This window comes from Pristiophorus japonicus, chromosome 6 (assembly GCF_044704955.1).
Source record: "Pristiophorus japonicus isolate sPriJap1 chromosome 6, sPriJap1.hap1, whole genome shotgun sequence".
NCBI lineage: Eukaryota > Metazoa > Chordata > Chondrichthyes > Pristiophoridae > Pristiophorus > Pristiophorus japonicus.
Genome location: NC_091982.1, coordinates 247,474,511 through 247,496,823, shown reverse-complemented (window position 1 = coordinate 247,496,823; position 22,313 = coordinate 247,474,511). Strand labels below are relative to the sequence as shown.

Genomic DNA, 22,313 nt, shown 5'->3' with positions numbered 1-22,313 from the left:
AGTGCAGCATAAACGCTGACACGGACTGGTTGGGCTGAATGGTCTGTTTCTGTACCGTATATCCTAATGTAATCCTAGTTCTGGTCTCCATGTTATAAAAAGGACATAGAGTCACTGGAGAAGGTGCAATAAAAGATTTACTCTAATGATACCAGAACTGAGAGGTTGTAACTGTCAGCAATGATTGAACAGGCTGGGTCTCTTTTCTCTTGAAAAGAGAAGGCTGAGGGGTGACCTGGTAGAGGTCTTTAAAATTATGAAGGGGTTTTTTATAAGGTAGACATGGAGAAATTATGGAGAGACCATAACTATGGGGCCATAAATAAAAGATAGTCACTAATAAATCCAACGTTAATCCTGCTCCAACTGTACAGGATATTGGTGAGACCACAGCTGGAGTACTGCGTGCAGTTCTGGTCTCCTTATTTAAGGAAGGATATAGTTGCATTGGAGGCAGCTCAGAGAATGTTCACGAGGTTGATTCCTGAGATGAAGGGGTTGTCATTATAAAGATAGGTTGAGCAGGTCGGGCTCATTGGAGTTTAGAATAATGAGAGGTGATCTTATTGAAACATGTAAGATTCTGAGGGGGCTTGACAGGGTAGATGCTGAGAGGATGTTTTCCCTCATGGGTGAATCTAGAACTGGGGGGCACAGTTTCAGAATAAGGGGTCACCCATTTAAAACAGAAATGAGGAGGAATTTCTTCTCTCAGAGGGTCGTGAATCTTTGGAATTCTCTTTCGCAGAGAGCTGTGGAGGCTGGGTCATTGAATATATTTAAGGTGGAGATAGACAGATTTTTGAGCGATAAGGGAACAAAGGGTTATGGGGAGCGGGCAGGGAAGTGGAGTTGAGGCCAGGATCAGAGCAGCCATGATCTTATTAAATGGCGGAGCAGACTCGAGGGGCCAAATGGCCTACTCCTGCTCCTATTTCTTATGTTCTTATGTTCAATCGGGAATTCAGGAAAAACTTCTTTACCCAGAGAGTGGTGAGAATGTGGACCTCACTACCAGAGGGAGTGGTTAAGGTGAATAGCATAGATGGATTTAAGGAGGAAGCTCGATAAGCATATGAGGGAGAAAAGAATGGATGGATAAGCTGATAAGATGAGATGAAGTAGGGTGGGAGGAGGCTTGGCATGGTCCAGTCGGGCCGAATGGCCTTTTTCTGTGCTGCACATTCGATGTAATACTATGTAATCACTGGGAAGTGACCATGTCCAACCTTCATGCACCACCATTGGAGTGACACTATATATGGGTGTTAGAGTGTACGTGTAAATCCACACAACCAATACTCGACACGTCTCCTTGAAGTCTCAGCAATTCGGAGCGAGTTAATGGGTTGCTGAGTAACGTGCTGAGCCTGTAATTCCTGGCAACACACATGGACTCGGACCTTCGCAGTTCTCCCCAAATAATCTCGCTCACGAAGGAATATATCTAAATATGGCTTTATCTCCTCAGGAGACAGGAGCAGAATCCTGAACTGATTCCTTTGGAATTGTTCCAATTCTGTGGTATTTTTAATCAATTCGTGGCAATGCTGGCCAATTCTGTGTGTGTGTGATGTCTGCAAAAGGTATATATACACCCATTCAGGAACACTTTGGACCAACACTAGGCAACCGGCCGATTGTCATGTGTCGGTTCCTGCTTCTGTTGCACCTCTGGTCTGTCCCTGTCTGGGGGCAGAATGATTCACTCTGTAGACTTCGAGGAAGGTTTGACTTGCCTCGGATATGGAAGGATGGGGATATCGTTATCGGCGGGTCATTTAACATTCACTATTACCGACAGAGGCAATATCTCGACTTCAGATCTCCGCCAGGACCTCCGGATTGCAAAAGGTCAGGCTGCCCTTCCAAACAGGAAGGGAATAAAAGCTTTATTTTTAGTTTTTACTTAGTATGTGAAGTGTGAAGGCTACTGGGGTTGAACAATTGTGTCTTGAACCAAGTTTCGCATTTGCATCGCAAATGTTTTTGGATCAAGATCCAAATGTTGGGATCTCGAGGTGGTGTAGGATGTATAAACGCTTGTTGCTGTAGAACTGTTGTTGAGCTAAAGTCCAGTCCTTGGGTCTTCGTGTTGAAGATAACACTGCAGATTACACTGCATCTCCCTCGCATAACAAGCCATGTGCTCACTCACAGTCGGTGGATTCGGGTGTTTGACATCAATGATAGGACCAGGATCAGAGTCACCCCAGTGTCGGCGTGAATTTGCACATGGGCGGGAAGGCAAAACAGGCGGTGTGGCATCGGCCGCTTGTTATGCGCTCCGCCCCATATTCAGTACCATCGCCTGCAATCGAACGGAATATCGGGCATGTCCGATATCCGCCTGCTTAGCGCGCCCGCCCGTGTGGAACCGCGCTGCATTCGGCGAGCCGCTCTCCAATCTCGTCAGCAGCGGACCCACTGACCCACAGCCAGAAATGTTGGCCAGTTTCACAATAAAGGATATTTCCAGCGGTTTCTGGCAGATTAAACCTGGAGTGCCATTCTCATTGGGATTCCGTCACCCGTGCTTCAATGAATACAGTCAGAATATCCCAATTCCATTGGAGCTAATAAGGAGTTACTTATTGACAAGTGCAATTTGCAGGTTAATCTGATGGGAGAGGCGGGCAGACGGTCGCTATGTGCAGGGAGATACTCATTGCGAATATGTAGGTCCTTATTTCTCGCCTAATCGTAACCAATTTTATGATGAACGTCTTTACCATGGGTTTCAATAGGAGCAGTCAGTTCCTGCCCTGATTGCCATCACGGGTCAGGATAATCCAGACTCGGTATTGTTTCCTCTATTGGGCCAAGTACACCGTAGAAAGGGAACTTACTCTTGTTTTCAGTCCATTTGTGTTAATTCGTTGAACAGCAGAGCTAGCTGCGGCCCAGGTCACCGAATTTAGTAAGAGGCGAGCGGGGCGGAGTTGGCGTGGCGGCAGTGTAGCAAAAAGCTAAAAGGGCTGATGAAGACTCGCTTTGATCGCCCACTCGAGCGCAATCGCACAAGTCACGATGGGCCGAATGGCCTCCTTCTGTGCCGTAAACTTCAATGGCTCTATGAAGCACAGCACACCTTCACGGCCAGTTTACCACGTCGCTACACTTGCAGTGATTCTAATCGCCTCTCCCTCCTCCAGAATAATGTCAGTGAAAGCGGTGGTAAGACATATTGCGTCTCTCGCCCAGTCGGTTGGGCTCCAGTTTCACGCCTCGGTGTAAACAGACCGGGGTCGGTTATTAAGGGTCTGTGCTAACCACCGATATCTCTCTGTTTGACCCACAGTTTCGATTTCACGCAGTTTCAGTTTGCCCAGACCATGATCTACACCATCGAGGAAATCAACAGGGAGCAGATCCTGCTGCCCAACATCACACTGGGCTACCAGATACACGACGGATGCGGTGACCCAGCCATGTCCACCAAAGTCACCACCCTGCTGATCAGCGGACAGGAGGAAACCCTCGCTGACCCCAAGTGTAAAACCACCTCCAACATCCCGGCTATAGTTACAGATGCCGAATCCATGCAGTCGGTGGCGGTGGCGAGAGTTATCACTCCCTACAATGTCACAATGGTAGGAGGCATTGGCCGCACCTCTCCCTGTACACTGGCCGCAGTCGGGTCACAAACGCTGTCCCTTTATATTGCAGGCGGTTCCTTCGTTTCAAAGCCGGTTTGCTTCCTAATACAGTTCCAAACAGGAGTCAACCCGATTCACTATATAAACACGTCATGCATGGACCTGCTCCTCACATAGAGGGGCGCGTTTTACACAAGATTTACATAGGATTACACAGGATTTGCATAGGATTACAGCACAGAAACAGGCCAATCGGCCCAACAAGTCCATGCCGGTGTTTATGCTCCACTCGAGCCTCCTCCTGTTTTTCCTCATCTAAATCTATCAGTCTAACCCTCTATTCCCTTCTCCCTCATGTGCTTATCTAGTCTCCCCTTAAATGCATCGATACTATTCGCTTCAACCACTCCCTGTGGTAGAGAGTTCCACATTTTCACCACTCTCTGGGTAAAGAAGTTTCTTCTGAATTCCCTATTGGATTTCTTATATTGATGGCCTCCAGTTATGCTCTTCCCCACAAATGAAAACACTCTCTCACTACCCACTCTATCTAAACCATTCATCATTTTAAAGACCTCTATTAGGTCACCCCCTCAGCCTTCTCTTTTCAAGAGCAAAGAGACCCAGCCTGTTCATCCTTTCATGATAGGTACACCCTCTCAGTTCGGGTATCATGCATGTAAATATTTTTTGCACCCTCTCCAGTGCCTCTATATCCTTTTTATAATATGGCAAATAGAATTGTACAAAATACAGTTACCTTTTTGTTGCACTAATCTTAAAAGTTAAAATATTAATATTGATTTTCACACAAAAGGCAGTGGAAATCTGAAATTCTCTCCCCCAAAAAGCTATTGAGGCTGGAGGTCAATTGAAAATTTCAAAACTGAGATCGATAGTAACCGCTGTCAGTCTTTGGCTCCCTCCCTCACCCCACCCCCTCCCCCTCAGAGCCTGTTTCCTGTTTTCTCCTTGTCTCTAATGGCAGTTGGTCATTATCCTGCCATTCACACCCTATCTTGATTAATGTATTTCTAACTCCTGGCATTACCATTTGAATTTGGGCCATCATCCAGTTTGTCTCTCTAATCTTTCCTGCCTTCCAACCTATCACAGACCTTCCCTTTTGTTCTTTCTTCCCCTCCCCCCTTTCAGTGCTTGTTAAGAATCCGTTCTTTCTGAACACTCTCCAGTTCTGGCGAAGAGTCATAAACCCGAAATGTTAACTCTGCTTCCCCTCCACACCTGCTGAGATTTCCAGCATTTTTTGTTTTTATTCCAGATTCCAGCATCTGCAGTATTTTGCTTTTCCATCTCTAGATTTTTTTTAGGCAAGGGTATTAAGGGTTACAGAAACAAGGAGGGCAGATGTAGTTAAGATACAGATCAGCCATGATCCAACTGAATGGCTGAACAGGTCTGAGGGGCTGAATAGTCCACTCCTGTTCCAATGATTTTTCTTTAGATCATCATATGCTCTCTTTATATCTTGTCCAGAGGAGTTAATAACATTCAAAATGGATGCGAAGCTACCACCTAAACCTCACACAGTTTCAAATTAATCAAACCCTATGGAAGTAATAAGAACATAAGAATTGGAGCAGGAGTTAGCTATTCGGCCCCTCGAGTCTGCTCTGCCATTCAATAAGATCATAGCTGTTCTTCAATTTCCCTCCTTTTCCCCATATCCCTTGATTCCCTTAGTGTCCAAAAATCTATCGATCTCAGTCTTGAATATACTCAACAACTGAGCATCCACAGCCCTCTAGGGTTGAGAATTCCAAAGATTCACAACCCTTTGAGTGAAGAAATGTCTCCTCATCTCAGTGATAAATGGCCACCCTAAGACTATGACCTCCAGTTCTAATCTCTCCAGCCTCTTAGCATCTACCCTGTCAAGCTCTCGCCAGATTTTTAATGTTTCAATGAGATCACTTCTCATTCCTCTCAATGCCAGAGAATATAAGTTCATTCTACTCAATCTTGCCACATAGGTCTACCCTCTCGTCCCAGGAATCAATCTAGTGAACCTTCATTGCACCCCCTCTAAGGCAAGTATATCCTTCCTTAGGTAAGGAGACCAAAACTGTACACTGTAAATGAAAGGTGTCAATCAAACTCTGATTTGTGCATCTGACCTATGCCTTGGTAAAGATAGATGCCCCATCTGTGACAGAATTTTCTGCAGAAAATAACGCTATTAGAAGACATTTGATAACAACAACTGAAAGATGCCACGTGCTAGTCAGAGTAGGAATAGCAGAATAGTTCAGATGAATACGTGGCTTGAGGAATGGTGCAAGGGGGAGGGATTAAAATTCCTGGGACATTGGAACCGGTTCTGGGGGAGGTGGGACCAATATAAACCGGATGGTCTGCACCTGGGCAGGACTGGAACCAATGTATTACGCAGAGTGTTTGCTAATACTGTTGGGGAGGGTTAAAACTAATATGGCAGGGGGATGGGAATCGATGCAGATAGACAGAGGGAAGTAAAAAGGGGGCAGAAGCAAAAGATAGGAAGGAGAAAAGTAAGAGTCGAGGGCAGTGAAATCAAGGGCAAAAATCAAAAGGGTCCACATTACAAAATAATACTAAAAGGACAAAGAGTGTTAAAAAAAACAAGCCTGAAGGCTCTGAGTCTCAATGCTAGAAGCATTCGTAATAAAGTGGATGAATTAACTGCACAGATAGCTGTTAACGGATATGATGTAATTGGGATTACAGAGACATGGCTCCAGGGTAACCAAGGCTAGGAACTCAACATCCAGGAATATTCAATATTCAGGAAGGATAGACAGAAAGGAAAAGGAGGTGGGGTAGTGTTACTGGTTAAAGAGCAGATTAACGCAATAGTAAGGAAGGACATTAGCTTGGATAATATGGAATCTATATGGGTAAAGCAGTGAAACACCAAAGGGCAGAAAACGTTAGTGGGAGTTGTGTATAGACCAGCAAACAGTAGTAGTGAGGTTGGGGCTGGCATCAAACAGGAAATTAGGGATGCGTGCAATAAAGGTACAGCAGTTATCATGGGTGACTTTAATCTACAAACAGATTGGACTAACCAAACTAGTAGCAATACGGTGGAGGAGGATTTCCTGGAATGTATAAGGGATGGTTTTCTAGACCAATATATCGGGAAACCAAGTAGAGAGCAGGACATCCTAGACTGGGTCTTGTGTAATTAGATAGGATTAATTAGCAATCCTGTCGTTCAAGGCCCCTTGGGGAAGAGTGACCATAATGGTAGAATTCTTCATTAAGATGGAGATTGACACAGTTCATTCAGAGACTAGGGTCCTGAACTTAAACGAAGGTAACTTCGATGGTATGAGACGTGAATTGGCTAGTATAGACTGGCGAATGATACTTAAAGGGTTGATGGTAGTTAGGCAATGACAGACAGTTAAAGATCACATGGATGAACTTCAACAATTGTACATCACTGTCTAGAGTAAAAATACAACAGGAAAGGTGGCTCAACCGTGGCTAACAAGGGAAATTAGGGATAGTGTTAAATCCAAGGAAGAGGCATATAAATTGGCCAGAAAAAGCAGCAAACCTGAGGACTGGGAGACATTTTGAATTCAGCAGAGGAGGACTAAGGATTTAATTAGGAGGAGGAAAATAGAGTATGAAAGTATGCTTGCAGGGAACATTAAAACTGACTGAAAAAGCTTCTATAGATATGTGAAGAGAAAAAGATTAGTGAAGACTAATGTAGGTCCCTTGCAGTCAGAATCAGGTGAATTCATAATGGGGAACAATAAAATGGCAGACAATTGAATAAATACTTTGGTTCTGTCTTCAAAAAGGAAGACACGAATAACCTCCCAAAAATACTAGGGGACCGAGGGTCTAGCAAGAAGGAGGAACTGAGGGAACTAAAGGAAATCCTTATTAGACAGGAAATGGTGTTAGGGAAATTGATGGGATTGAAGGCTGATAAATCCCCAGGGCCTGATAGTCTGCATCCCAGAATACTTAAGGAAGTAGCCCTAGAAATAGTAGATGCATTGGTAGTCATTTTCCAACATTCCATGGACTCCGGATTAGCTCCTATGGATTGAAGGGTAGCTAATGTAACCCCACTTTTTAAAAAAGGAAGGAGAGAGAAAACAGGGAATTATAGACTGGTTAGCCTGACATCGGTAGTGGGGAAAATGCTGGAATCAATGATTAAAGATGTAATAGCAGCGCACTTGGAAAGCAGTAACAGGATCGGTCCAAGTCAGCATGGATTTATGAAAGGGAAATCATGTTTGACAAATCTTCTAGAATTTTTTGAGGATGTAACTAGTAGAGTGGTCAAGGGAGAACCAGTGGACGTATATTTGGACTTTCAAAGGGCTTTTGACAAGGTCCCACACAAGAAATTAACGTGCAAAATTAAGGCACATGGTATTGGGGGGTAATGTATTGCCGTGGATAGAGAACTGGTTGGCAGACAGGAAGCAAAGAGTGGGAATAAATGGGTTCTTTTCAGAATGGCAGGCAGTAACGAGTGGGGTACTGCAAGGTTCAGTGCTGGGACCCCAGCTATTTACAATATACATTAACGTTTTATACAAAGGAATTGAATGTAATATCTCCAAGTTTGCAGTTGGGTGGTAGTGTGAGCTGTGAGGAGGATGCTAAGAGTAGTGCAAGGAAGGTAGTGCAGGAGTCCCCTGTGGTCATCCCCCTGCAAAACAGATACACTGCTTTGGGTACTGTTGAGGGGGATGACTCATCAGGGGAGGGCAGCAGCAGCCAAGTTCATGGCACCGTGGCTGGCTCTGTTGCACAGGAGGGCAGGAAAAAGAGTGGGAGAGCAATAGTGATAGGGGATTCGATGGTGACGGGAATAGATAGGCGTTTCTGCGGCCGCAACCGAGACTCCAGGATGGTATGTTGCCTCCCTGGTGCAAGGGTCAAGGATGTCTCGGAGCGGGTGCAGGACATTCTAAAAAGGGAGGGAGATCAGCCAGTTGTTGTGGTGCACATTGGTACCAACGACATAGGTTAAAAAAAGGATGAGGTCCTACGAAACGAATTTAAGGAGCTAGGAGCTAAATTAAAAAGTAGGACCTCAAAAGCAGTAATCTCGGGATTGCTACCAGTGCCACGTGATAGTCAGAGTAGGAATCACAGGATAGCGCAGATGAATACGTGGCTTGAGCAGTGGTGCAGCAGGGAGGGATTCAAATTCCTGGGGCATTGGAACCGGTTCTGGGGGAGGTGGGACCAGTACAAACCGGACGGCCTGCACCTGGGCAGGACCGGAACCAATGTCCTCGGGAGAGTGTTTGCTAGTGCTGTTGGGGAGGATTTAAACTAATATGGCAGGGGGATGGGAACCAATGCAGGGAGACAGAGGGAAACAAAAAGGAGGCAACAGCAAAAGACAGAAAGGAGATGAGGAAAAGTGGAGGGCAGAGAAACCCAAGGCAAAGAACAAAAAGGGCCACTGTACAGCAAAATTCTAAAAGGACAAAGGGTGTTAAAAAAACAAGCCTGAAGGCTTTGTGTCTTAATGCAAGGAGTATCCGCAATAAGGTGGATGAATTAACTGTGCAAATAGATGTTAACAAATGTGATGTGATTGGGATTACGGAGACGTGGCTCCAGGATGATCAGGGCTGGGAACTCAACATCCAGGGTTATTCAACATTCAGGAAAGATAGAATAAAAGGAAAAGGAGGTGGGGTAGCATTGCTGGTTAAGGAGCAAATTAAGGCAATAGTTTGGAAGGACATTAGCTTGGATGATGTGGAATCTATATGGGTAGAGCTGCAGAATACCAAAGGGCAAAAAACGTTAGTGGGAGTTGTGTACAGACCTCCAAACAGTAGTAGTGATGTTGGGGAGGGCATCAAACATGAAATTAGGGGTGCGTGCAATAAAGGTGCAGCAGTTATAATGGGTGACTTTAATATGCACATAGATTGGGTTAACCAAACTGGAAGCAATACGGTGGAGGAGGATTTCCTGGAGTGCATGAGGGATGGTTTTCTAGACCAATATGTCAAGAAACCAACTACGGGGGAGGCCATCTTAGACTGGGTGTTGTGTAATGAGAGAGGATTAATTAGCAATCTCGTTGTGCGAGACCCCTTGGGGAAGAGTGACCATAATATGGTGGAATTCTGCATTAGGATGGAGAATGAAACAGTTAATTCAGAGACCATGGTCCAGAACTTAAAGAAGGGTAACTTTGAAGGTATGAGGCGTGAATTGGCTAGGATAGATTTGCGAATGATACTGAAGGGGTTGACTGTGGATGGGCAATGGCAGACATTTAGAGACCGCATGGATGAACTACAACAATTGTACATTCCTGTCTGGCGTAAAAATAAAAAAGGGAAGGTGGCTCAACCGTGGCTATCAAGGGAAATCAGGGATAGTATTAAAGCCAAGGAAGTGGCATACAAATTGGCCAGAAATAGCAGCGAACCTGGGGACTGGGAGAAATTTAGAACTCAGCAGAGGAGGACAAAGGGTTTGATTAGGGCAGGGAAAATGGAGTACGAGAAGAAGCTTGCAGGGAACATTAAGACGGATTGCAAAAGTTTCTATAGATATGTAAAGAGAAAAAGGTTAGTAAAGACAAACGTAGGTCCCCTGCAGTCAGAATCAGGGGAAGTCATAATGGGGAACAAAGAAATGGCGGACCAATTGAACAAGTACTTTGGTTCGGTATTCAAACAACCTTCCAGATATAAAAGGGGTCGGAGGGTCTAGTAAGGAGGAGGAACTGAGGGAAATCCTTATTAGTCGGGAAATTGTGTTGGGGAAATTGATGGGATTGAAGGCCGATAAATCCCCAGGGCCTGATGGACTGCATCCCAGAGTACTTAAGGAGGTGGCCTTGGAAATAGCGGATGCATTGACAGTCATTTTCCAACATTCCATTGACTCTGGATCAGTTCCTATGGAGTGGAGGGTAGCCAATGTAACCCCACTTTTTAAAAAAAGAGGGAGAGAGAAAACAGGGAATTATAGACCGGTCAGCCTGACATCGGTAGTGGGTAAAATGATGGAATCAATTATTAAGGATGTCATAGCAGTGCATTTGGAAAGAGGTGATATGATAGGTCCAAGTCAGCATGGATTTGTGAAAGGGAAATCATGCTTGACAAATCTTCTGGAATTTTTTGAGGATGTTTCCAGTAGAGTGGACAAGGGAGAACCAGTTGATGTGGTATATTTGGACTTTCAGAAGGCTTTCGACAAGGTCCCACACAAGATATTAACGTGCAAAGTTAAAGCGCATGGGATTGGGGGTAGTGTGCTGACATGGATTGAGAACTGGTTGTCAGACAGGAAGCAAAGAGTAGGAGTAAATGGGGACTTTTCAGAATGGCAGGCAGTGACTAGTGGGATACCGCAAGGTTCTGTGCTGGGGCCCCAGCTGTTTACACTGTATATTAATGATTTAGACGAGGGGATTAAACGTAGTATCTCCAAATTTGCGGATGACACTAAGTTGGGTGGCAGTGTGAGCTGCGTGGAGGATGCTATGAGGCTGCAGAGCGACTTGGATAGGTTAGGTGAGTGGGCAAATGCATGGCAGATGAAGTATAATGTGGATAAATGTGATGATCCACTTTGATGGTAAAAACAGAGACACAGACTATTATCTGAATGGTGACAGATTAGGAAAAGGGGAGGTGCAACGAGACCTGGGTGTCATGGTACATCAGTCATTGAAGGTTGACATGCAGGTACAGCAGGCGGTTAAGAAAGCAAATTGCATGTTGGCCTTCATAGCGAGGGGATTTGAGTACAGGGGCAGGGAGGTGTTGCTACAGTTGTACAGGGCCTTGGTGAGGCCACACCTGAAGTATTGCGTACAACTTTGGTCTCCTAACCTGAGGAAGGACATTCTTGCTATTGAGGGAGTGCAGCGAAGGTTCACCAGACTGATTCCCGGGATGGCGGGACTGACCTATCAAGAAAGACTGGATCAACTGGGCGTGTATTCACTGGAGTTCAGAAGAATGAGAGGGGACCTCATAGAAACGTTTAAAATTCTAACGGGGTTAGACAGGTTAGATGCAGTAAGAATATTCCCAATGTTGGGGAAGTCCAGAACCAGGGGACACAGTCTAAGGATAAGGGGTAAGCCATTTAGGACCGAGATAAGGAGGAATTTCTTCACCCAGAGAGTGGTGAACCTGTGGAATTCTCTACCACAGAAAGTTGTTGAGGCCAATTCACTAAATATATTCAAAAAGGAGTTTGATGAAGTCCTTACTACGAGGGGAATCAAGGGGTATGGTGAGAAAGCAGGAATGGGGTACTGAAGTTGCATGTTTAGCCATGAACTCATTGAATGGCGGTGCAGGCTAGAAGGGCCGAATGGCCTACTCCTGCACCTATTTTCTATGTTTCTATGTTTTTATGTTTCTAAGAGGCTGCAGGGTGACTTGGACAGATTAGGTGAGTGGGCAAATGCATGGCAGATGCAGTATAATGTAGAGAAATGTGAGGTTATCCACTTTGGTGGCAAAAACAGGAAGGCACAATATTATCTGAATGGTGACAGATTAGGAAAAGGGGAGGTGCAACAAGACCTGGGTGCCATGGTACATCAGTCATTGAAAGTTGGCATGCAGGTACAGCAGGCGGTGAAGAAGGCAAATGGCATTTTGGCCTTCATAGTGAGAGGATTTGACTTTAGGAGCAGGGTGGTCTTACTGCAGTTGTACTGGGCCTTGGTGAGACCTCACCTTGAGTATTGTGTGCAGTTTTGGTCTTCTAATCTGAGGAAGAACATTCTTGCTATAAAGGGAGTGCAGCGAAGGTTCACCAAACTGATTCCCAGGATGGCAGGACTGACATATGAGGAAAGACTGGATCGACTAGGGTTATATTCACTGGAATTTAGAAGAGAGCGGATCGCGTAGAAGCATATAAAATGCTGACAGGATTGGACAGGTTAGATGTAGGAAAAATTTTCCCGATGTTGGGGAACCAGGGGGTCACAGTCGAAGGATAAGGGGTAAGCTATCTAGGACCGAGATGAAGAGAAACTTTTTCACCCAGAGAATTGTGAACCTATGGAATTCTCTACCACAGAAAGTTGTTGAGTCCAGTTCGTTGGATATATTCAAAAGGGAGTTAGATGTGGCCCTTATGGCTAAAGAGATCGGGGGGTATGGAGAGAAAGCAGGAGTGGGGTACTGAAGTTGCATGATCAGCCATGATCATATTGAATGGTGGTGCAGCTCGAAGGGCCAAATGACCTGCTCCTGCACCTATTTTCTATGTTTCTATGTTTCTATGGCATTTTGAAGCTCTGGCACTAAGTTTTTAAGAGATGACATCATGGTGAGGGAGGAATGAAGGGAAGATTTGCTCTGATATCTGAAATGCTTTGTTATCTCTGCTACAATCCTAAATGTTCTTTTTCACACATGGAGCAGGTACATGAGAACATAAGAACATAAGAAATAGGAGCAGGAGTAGGCCATTTGACCCGTCGAGCCTGCTCTGCCATTTAATAAGATCATGGCTGATCTGATCATGGGCTCAGCTCCACTTCCCTGCCCACTCCCCATAACCCTTCACTCCCTTATCGCTCAAAAATCTGTCTATCTCCACCTTAAATCTGTTCAATAATCCAACCTCCACAGCTCTCTGGGGCAGAGAAATCCATAGATTTACATCTGAGAGAAGAAATTTCTCCTCATCTCAGTTTTAAATGGGCGATCCCTTATTCTGAGACTATGCCCCTTAGTTTTAGTTTCCCCTGCGAGTGGAAATATTCTCTCTGCCCCCTCATTATCTTATAAGTTTCAATAAGATCGCCTCTCATTCTTCTAAACTCCAATGGGTATAGGCCCAACCTACTCAACCTATCCTCAGAAGTCAACCCCCTCATCTCCGAAATCAACCAAGTGAACCTTCTCTGAACAGCCTCCAATGCAAGGGAGCATGTACATAGCTAGAGAGCCAATGAAATCTTCAGCAACCGTATAAAATATTAAAAGATGTTCCCTACTCTTGTGGTGGAACGTTTGAAAGTCTTCCTCAAATGTCTTTTATTCTGCACCAATTCACAAGAGATCAGCCCATGTTATTTGCACTGACACAGATACATGGGCATTCTGATACCTGAAAGAGTCAAGAATAAGCGTTATATTTGGAAATTAAGTAGAATGCCACTTATAGATTTACAATGGTTAAATATTTGTGAACTGGCCTTTTTTCACATTTGTTCTTGGGAAGTTGACAAGGCCACACATAGTGCCCTCAGAGGGTGCCGATGGGCCTACTCTTTGAACCAATGCAGTCCTTGTGCTGATGGAGCTCCCACAATGGTGCTAGGTAGAAAATTCTATTATTTGAAGAAATTGTGGTATATGTCAGGATGGCCTGTGACATAGAAGAGAATTTAATAAAGTCACAGAATGGTTACAACACGGAAGAAGGCCATTTGGCCCGTCGAGCCCATGCTGACTTTCAGCTAGTCCCACTCCCATGCCCTTTCCCCGTAGTCCTGCAATTTTTATTTCCTTCAGACACTTATCCAACTCCCTTTTGAAAGATAAAATTGAGTCTGCCTCCACCACCCGTTTTTAAATTAAAGGTGTTCACCACCAAAGCAGGTGGGAGGGTGGGCGGGGAAAGAGAGCAAGGATCACCACTCTTTTCCCAAAACGCAGGACCAATGAACCATGGTATAGCTCGGAACGGATGGTGTTCCTATGAAGTTGCGGCTCTTGTCCTTGCCAGTGATCAAGGTTGTAGAGGAGAGAGTTGCTGCCCAAATAGCCTTGGTGAGTTGCAGCAGTGCATCCTGTCGATGGCACATATGGCAGTCACAGTGCACCATTGTGGACTGAGTGGATATTGGCTTAGAATTTGTGATCAGCAGCAAAGCGAAGGCGTTTGTCGCTGGCCCCACAGTACGCTCCGCACAAAGATCCCACGATCTCTGTGTCGAGAACTTTCCGACCTTCAATTCAAATCAACAGAGGTTAGCGGGGATCCCTCAGCATGAGCAAGAGAGCTCAGACACATGTCATGCTCCTCCTGCGCTATGTGGGAACTCAGGGACACTGTGCAGGAAATGTATCCAGCTGCAGCTCCTGACAGACCGCACTGCGGCACTGGAGCTGTGGGTGGATTTACTCTGGAGCATCCGCGATGCTGAGGATGTCATGAAAAGCACATTCAGTGATTGGCCACACCGCAGGTAAAGGGTACGCAGCCAGATAGGGGATGGGTGACCAACAGGAAGAGCAGTGGAAGGAAGGTAGTGCAGGGGCCCCCTGTGGTCATCATGCTGCAAAACAGATACACCACTTTGGGTACTGTTGAGAGGGATGACTCATCAGGGGAGAGCAGCAGCAGCCAAGTTCTTGGCACCATGGGTGGCTCTGCAGCACAGGAGGACAGGAAAAAGAGTGGGAGAGCTATAGTGGTAGGGGATTCTATTGTAAGTGGAATAGATAGGCGTTTCTGGGGCCACAATTGAGACTCCAGGATGGTATGTTGCCTCCCTGGTGCAAGGGTCAAGGATGTCTCTGAGCGGCTGCAGGATATTTTGAAGGGGGCGGGTGAACAGCCAGTTGCCGTGGTGCATATAGGTACCAACGATATAGGTAAAAAATGGGATGAGGTCCTACAAGACAAATTTAGGGAGCTAGGAGCTAAATTAAAAAGTAGGACCACAAAAGAAGTAATCTCAGGATTGCTACCAGTGCCACGTGCTAGTCAGAGTAGGAATAGCAGGATAGCTCAGATGAATATGTGGCTTGAGGAGTGGTGCAGAAGGGATGGATTCAAATTGCTGGGACATTGGAACCGGTTCTGGGGGAGGTGGGACCAGTACAAACTGGACGGTCTGCACCTGGGCAGGACCGGAACCAATGCTCTAGGGGGAGTTTTTGATAGTGCTGTTGGGGAGCAGTTAAACTAATATGGCAGGGGATGGGAACCTATGCAGGGAAACAGAGGGAAGTAGAATGGGGGCAGAAGCAAAAGATAGAAAGAAGAGAAGTAAAAGTGGAGGGCAGAGAAACTCAAGGCAAAATGAAAAAAGGGCCACATTACACCAAAATTCTAAAGGGGCAAAGTGTGTTAAAAAGACAAGCCTGAAGGCTCTGTGCCTCAATGCGAGGAGTATTCGTAATAAGGTGGACGAATTAACTGCCCAGGCAGTAATGAACGAATATGATATAATTGGCATCACAGAGACATCCAGAGGTATTCAACATTCAGGAAGGTTAGACAGAAAGGAAAAGGAGGTGGGGTGGCGTTGCTGGTTAAAGAGGAAATTAATGCAATAGTAAGGAAGAACATTAGCTTGGATGATGTGGAATCTGTATGGGTGGAGCTATGGAATACTAAAGGGCAGAAAACGCCAGTTGGAGTTGTGTACAGACCACCAAACAGTAGAAGTGAGGTTGAGGATAGCATCAAACAAGAAATTAGGGATGTGTGCAATAAAGGTACAGCAGTTATCATGGACGACTTTAATCTATATATAGGTTGGGCTAACCAAACTGGTAGCAATGCGGTGGAGGAGGATTTCCTGGAGTGTATTAGGGATGGTTTTCTGGACCAATATGTTGAGGAACCAACCAGAGGGCTGGCCATCCTAGACTGGGCGATGTGTAATGAGAAAGGACTAATTAACAATCTTGTTGTGCAAGGCCCCTTGGGGCAGAGTGACCATAATATGGTAGAATTCTTTATTAAGGTGGAGAGTAACACAGTTAATTCAGAGACTAGGGTCCTGAACTTAAGGAAAGGTAATTTTGATGGTATGAGACGTGAATTGGCTAGAATAGACTGGTGAATGATACTTAAAGGGTTGACGGTGGATGGGCAATGGCAAACATTTAAAGATCACATGGGTGAACTTCAACAATTGTACATCCCTGTCTGGAATAAAAATAAAACAGGGCAGGTGTCTAACAAGGGAAATTAAGCATAGTGTTAGATCCAAGGAAGAGGCCTATAAACTGGCCAGAAAAAGCAGCAAAACTGAGGACTGGGAGAAATTTAGAATTCTGCAGAGGAGGACAAAGTGTCTAATTAGGAGGGGAAAATAGAATATGAGAGGAAGCTTGCTGCGAACATAAAAACTGACTGCAAAAGCTCTTATAAATATGTGAACAGAAAAAGATTAATGAAGACAAACGTAGGTCCCTTGCAGTCTGGGTCAGGTGAATTTATAATGAGGAACAAAGAAATGGTAGACTAGTTGAACAAATAATTTGGTTCTGTCTTCACGAAGGAAGATGCAAGTAACCTTCCGGAAATACTAGGGGACCAAGGGTCTAGTGAGAAGGAGGAACTGAAGGAAATCCTTATTAGGCGTGAAATTGAGTTAGGGAAATTGATGGGATTGAAGGCCGATAAATCCCCAGGGCCTGATGGTCTGCATCCCAGAGTACTTAAGGAAGTGGCCCTAGAAATAGTGGATGCATTGGTGATCATTTTCCAACAGTCTATGTACTCTGGATCAGTTCCTATGGACTAGCGGGTAACTAATGTAACCCCACCTTTTAAACAAGGAGGGAGAGAGAAAAAAGTTAATTATACACCGGTTAGCCTGACATCAGTAGTGGGGAAAATGTTGGAATCAATTATTAAAGATGAAATAGCAGCGCATTTGGAAAGCAATGACAGGATCGGTCCAAGTCAGTATGGATTTATGAAAGGGAAATCATGCTTGACAAATCTTCTGGAATTTTTTGAGGATGTAACTAGTAGAGTGGACAAGGGAGAACCAGTGGGTGTGGTGTATTTGGACTTTCAAAAGGCTTTTGACAAGGTACCACACAAGAGATTGGTGTGCAAAATTAAAGCACATGGTATTGGGGGCAATGTACTGACGATAATAGAGAACTGGTTGGCAGACAGGAAGCAGAGAGTCGGGATAAATGGGTCCTTTTCAGAATGGCAGGCAGTGACTAGTGGGGTGCCACAGGGCTCAGTGCTGGGACCCCAGCTATTTAAAATATATATTAATGATTTAAATTAAGGAATTGGGTATAATATCTCCAAGTTTGTGGATGACACTAAGGTGGGTGGCGGTGTGAGCTGTGAGGAGGATGCTAAGAGGCTGCAGGTGACTTGGACAGGTTAGGTGAGTGGGCAAATGCATGGCAGATGCAGTATAATGTGGATAAATGTGAGGTTATGCATTTTGGTGACAAAAACACGAAGGCAGAATATTATCTGAATGGCGACAGATTAGGAAAAGGAGAGATGCAATGAGACTTGGGTGTCATGGTACATCAATCATTGAAAGGTGGCATGCAGGCACAGCAGGCGGTGAAGAAGGCAAATGGTATGTTGTCCTTCATAGCTTGGGAATGTGAGTATAGGAGCAGGGAGGTCTTACTGCAGTTGTACAGGGCCTTGGTGAGGCCTCATCTGGAATATTGTGTTCAGTTTTGGTCTCCTAATCGGAGGAAGGACGTTCTTGCTATTGAGGGAGTGCAGCGAAGGTTCACCAGACTGATTCGCAGGATAGCAGGACTGACATATGAGGAGAGACTGGATCGACTGGGCCTGTATTCACTGGAGTTTAGAAGGATGAGAGGGGATCCCATAGAAACATATAAAATTCTGATGGGAATGGACAGGTTAGATGCTGGAAGAATCTTCCCCATGTTGGGGAAGTCCAGAACCAGGGGTCACAGTCTAAGGATAAGGGGTATGTCATTTAGGATCGAGATGACAAGAAACTTCTTCACTCAGAGAGTTGTTAACCTGTGGAATTCCCTGCCGCAGACAGTTGTTGATGCCAGTTCATTGGATGTATTCAAGAGAGAGTTAGATGTGGCCCTTACAGCTAAAGGGATCAAGGGGTATGGAGAGAAAGCAGGAAAGGGGTACTGAGGTCAATGATCAGCCATGATCATATTGAATGGTGGTGCAGGCTCGAAGGGCTGAATGGCCCACTCCTGCACCTACTTTCTATGTTTCTGTGCTGTGACTTCAACAAGCTGACGAAGCAGCCAATCAAAGTGCCGAATTCTCACAGACAGCGAATCAGGAAGTGAGTAAGCTCTTAAAGACCTAACTTTTCAAAAATCTTAAAGAGCACAACAAAGATTGGGCCTCTCACATGGAGAAAAAATAAACCTGAAATAAAGATGAATAAATTAAGTATATATATATATATCTTTTTCTTGAAAATTTAAATTTTATTAAAAATGGATCAATTTGACACTGCACAAAATGAAACTTAGTTTTCAGGCCCATAACCTTTGGTTAGCAGGCAATACACTGTTAAAACCCCAGTTGCACCTAATCCTTTCGAGCCCAAATTTTAGTGGGGAATTTAACAGCGTAATTACCGTGGAAGAGCTGACATTATCGTCAGTTTCCCTGATTTCCCTCACTGCGGGCTCTGTGGGCAGGGGAGCGGTGGCAATGTGTGTGTGTGTGTGGCGGGGGGGGGGGGGGGAGGGGTGCACAGCGCAGCCTGTGTCGGACCGATGAATGACAGGCTGGAACTTCGGGATTTCCGCTTGCGCCGCATCGCAAATCCCAAAATTGCGGTCAGTTTCGAAGGCGGAATGTCGGCGAACGCTGCTAGTTCACCACCATCCCAACTGCAAATTCCGGGCCATTGAGTCCGGTAGCAGGGGCACTGCTCAGCAAACTGTTGTGTTCTGAATGGGGTTGTTGAGCTCCTTGAGTGTTGTTGAGGCTGCAGCCAACCAGGCCAATGGTGGGTATTCCATCACACTCCTGACTTGAACCTTGGAGATGTTTTGAGTAATGGTTTCATGTTTGTTTTACAATGATTGTTTAAATGTGTTTCTAAATCGAGTTGTCCTTGGTGTGCAAGTATGGCAGGGCTTAAAAACCAATTTGCAATCCAAATATCTAACCACCACTTCTCTCAATTCCCTAGTTCAGCTATTCTGCCGCTTATGACTATCTCAACAACATGTACGAATTTCCCACATTTTTCCGAACGATTCCAAATGACTACCACCAGGTGGACGGTTTAGCCCAGCTTGTCAAATACTTTGGGTGGAATTGGATTGGGACAATAAGAAGCAACTCTACCTACGGTGCCTTGGCTATGGATGAAATCCTCAAAAGTATGGAGAGCCTCGGCATTTGCGTTGCTTTTTCCGAGGCCGTCCACAAAACAGACTCCAAGGCTAAGCTGCTCAAGCTCATCAGCATCATCAAACAAGCCACCACAAAGATTATTGTTGCCTTTGTTGCTCAGGCCGACATGGCAGTCCTGTTACAAGAAATCGCTCGCCAGAACGTGACGGGAATCCAATGGATTGGGAGTGAGTCATGGATTACAATGCCCAACATCTCTCCCAAAACACAGGCGCGCTTCCTGGCTGGGACATTGGGCTTCGCTGTCCCGAAGGCGATACTCCCGGGGCTAAAGGAATTCCTCCTTGAAATTCACCCGTCGAAATACCCGGGAAACGTCTTCGTGACTGAGTTTTGGGAAACCACATTTCAATGCGTCTTGCAAAAGCCGGAGAACCTCAGCCAGATCGACAGCGATGCTCAGGTCAAACTCTGCACTGGAGATGAAAAGTTGGAAGAAGTCGATAATCAGTACACTGATACATCGCAGCTGAGAATAGCTTACAACGTGTATAAAGCAGTGTATGCAATAGCTCACTCACTCAACCACATGCTGTCAAAAACAAACTTCACCTATACGGAACTTGACCTTTGGGAGGTGGGACGTTTGAATTTTCTGCAAATTGCTTGGAAATCTGCTTATAGAAACATAGAAACATAGAAATTTATAGCGCAGAGGGAGGCCATTTCGGCGCATCGTGTCCATACCAGCCGACAAAGAGCCACACGGTCCTTGGTCAACAGCCCTAAAGGTTACATATAAACCTATGAACAATGACAGAAAGTCAAAGAGCACCCAGCCCAAACCAGTCCGCCTTATACAACGGCGGCACTCCTTATACTGAAGCATTCTACACTCCACCCCAACCGGAACCATGTGATCTCCTGGGAGAGGCAAAAAACAGATAAAAACTCAGGCCAATTTAGGGAGAAATTCCTCTCTGACCCATCCAGGTGATCAAAACTAGTGCAGGAGATCACCCTGGCCGTTTTCGATTCTCTGCAGTACTTACCATTATATCTGCGCTGTCCAACAAAAGGTCATTCAGTCTAATCCCAAGTCCCAGCTCTAGGTCCGTAACCTTGCAGGTTACAACACTTTAAGTGCCCATCCAACCATCTCTTAAAAGTGGTGAGGGTTTCCAGGCAGCGAGTTCCAGATCCCCACAACCCTCTGCATAAAGAAACCCCCCCTCAAATCCCCTCTAAACCTTCCACCAACCACCTTAAAACTATGCCCCTCGTAATAGACCCCTCCGCCAATGGAAATAGGGCCTTACTATCTGCTACGTCCAGGCCCCTCAATATTTTGTACACCTCAATGAGGTCTCCTCTGAACATCCTCTGTTCCATTGAGAACAAACCCAGCCTATCCAATCTGTCCTCATAACTAAGATTCTCCATTCCAGGCAGCATCCTAGTAAATCTCCTCTGCACCCTCTCTAGTGCAATCACATCCTTCCTAGAATACAGCGACCAGAACTGCACGCAGTACTCCAGCTGTGGCCTAACCAAAGTATTATACAATTTAAGCATAACCTCCCTGCTCTTGTATTCTATGCCTCGGCCAATAAAGGCAAGCATTCCGTATGCCTTCTTAACCACCTTATCCACCTGGCCTGCTACTTTCAGGGATCTGTGGACAAGCACTCCAAGGTCCCTTTGTTCATCTACATTATTAAGTGGCCTACCGCTATACTTTAGAAAGTTCACCTTCTCGGGTGAAAATTCTAGTCCCTTTGTGAAGATTTTATCTGTCTCATCATTTTTTTTTTCCATTGTAGGAACACCCATAGATATAGTGGGGTCGCTAAGCTATTGGATTCAGGTTAAACTTTTATAGAATCATAGAAATTTTGGCACAGAAGGAGGCCATTTGGTCCATCGTGTCTGTGCAGGAAACACGTAGGTCTGGCCCTGACTCTCCATTTACATTGCAAAATCACAGCCCTTTAAGGGTGCATTAAGGCTAACAGGTGATGACAGACCTGTTCTGTATTTCCAGCATTTTCTCTTTAGATTTTTGATTTCCAAATAGTGTTATAGAATCCTACAGCAAAGAGGAAGGCCATTCAGCCCATCGTGCCTGTGCCAGCTCTTTGCACTCAGTGCCACATTCACCTCCCCCGACGCCTTCCCCCCTCCCTCCCACATATGAACATATGAAATAGTAGCAGGAGTAGGCCATTTGACCCCTCGAGCCTGCTCTGCCATTCAACAAGATCATGGCTGATCGGACCATGGACTCAGCTCCACTTCCCTGCCCGCTACCCATAACCCTTTACTCCCTTATCACTCAAACATCTGTCTATCTCCGCCCCAAATATATTCAATGACCCAGCCTCCACAGCTCTCTGGGGTAGAGAATTCCACAGATTTACAACCTTCTGTTAAAACCTTCTATTATAACAACTCATGGTATAAAATAAATTTCTACTCATCTCCCCTCTGGTGCTTTTGCCAACAATTTGTACTTTTATTTTTTGCCTTGCTGAATCTTTTGATATAATTTATAGACAGGAGGGATTTCATCTTGTTGCTGTGTGTCAATGGCATTGTAAGCTCAGGGGTAGATCACCTCCGATCACTGTTTATAGAAGGGTTTATGACGTTGTCAAAATCTTCTGCCAAGCT

General features: G+C 45.2%; 1 protein-coding gene across 2 annotated transcripts in view; it reads left to right on the top strand.

Moving 5' to 3' along the window:
- LOC139266025 (extracellular calcium-sensing receptor-like) overlaps positions 1-22,313 on the top strand; it is a 102,726-nt gene that overhangs the window by 72,372 nt on the left and 8,041 nt on the right. For both annotated transcript variants that reach the window (XM_070883796.1, XM_070883797.1), the window contains exons 2-3: positions 3,302-3,593; positions 19,474-20,277. In XM_070883796.1, the coding sequence (XP_070739897.1) occupies positions 3,336-3,593; positions 19,474-20,277 (1,062 nt within the window). In that variant the 5' untranslated portion in view covers positions 3,302-3,335. The remainder of the gene's footprint in view (positions 1-3,301; positions 3,594-19,473; positions 20,278-22,313) is intronic.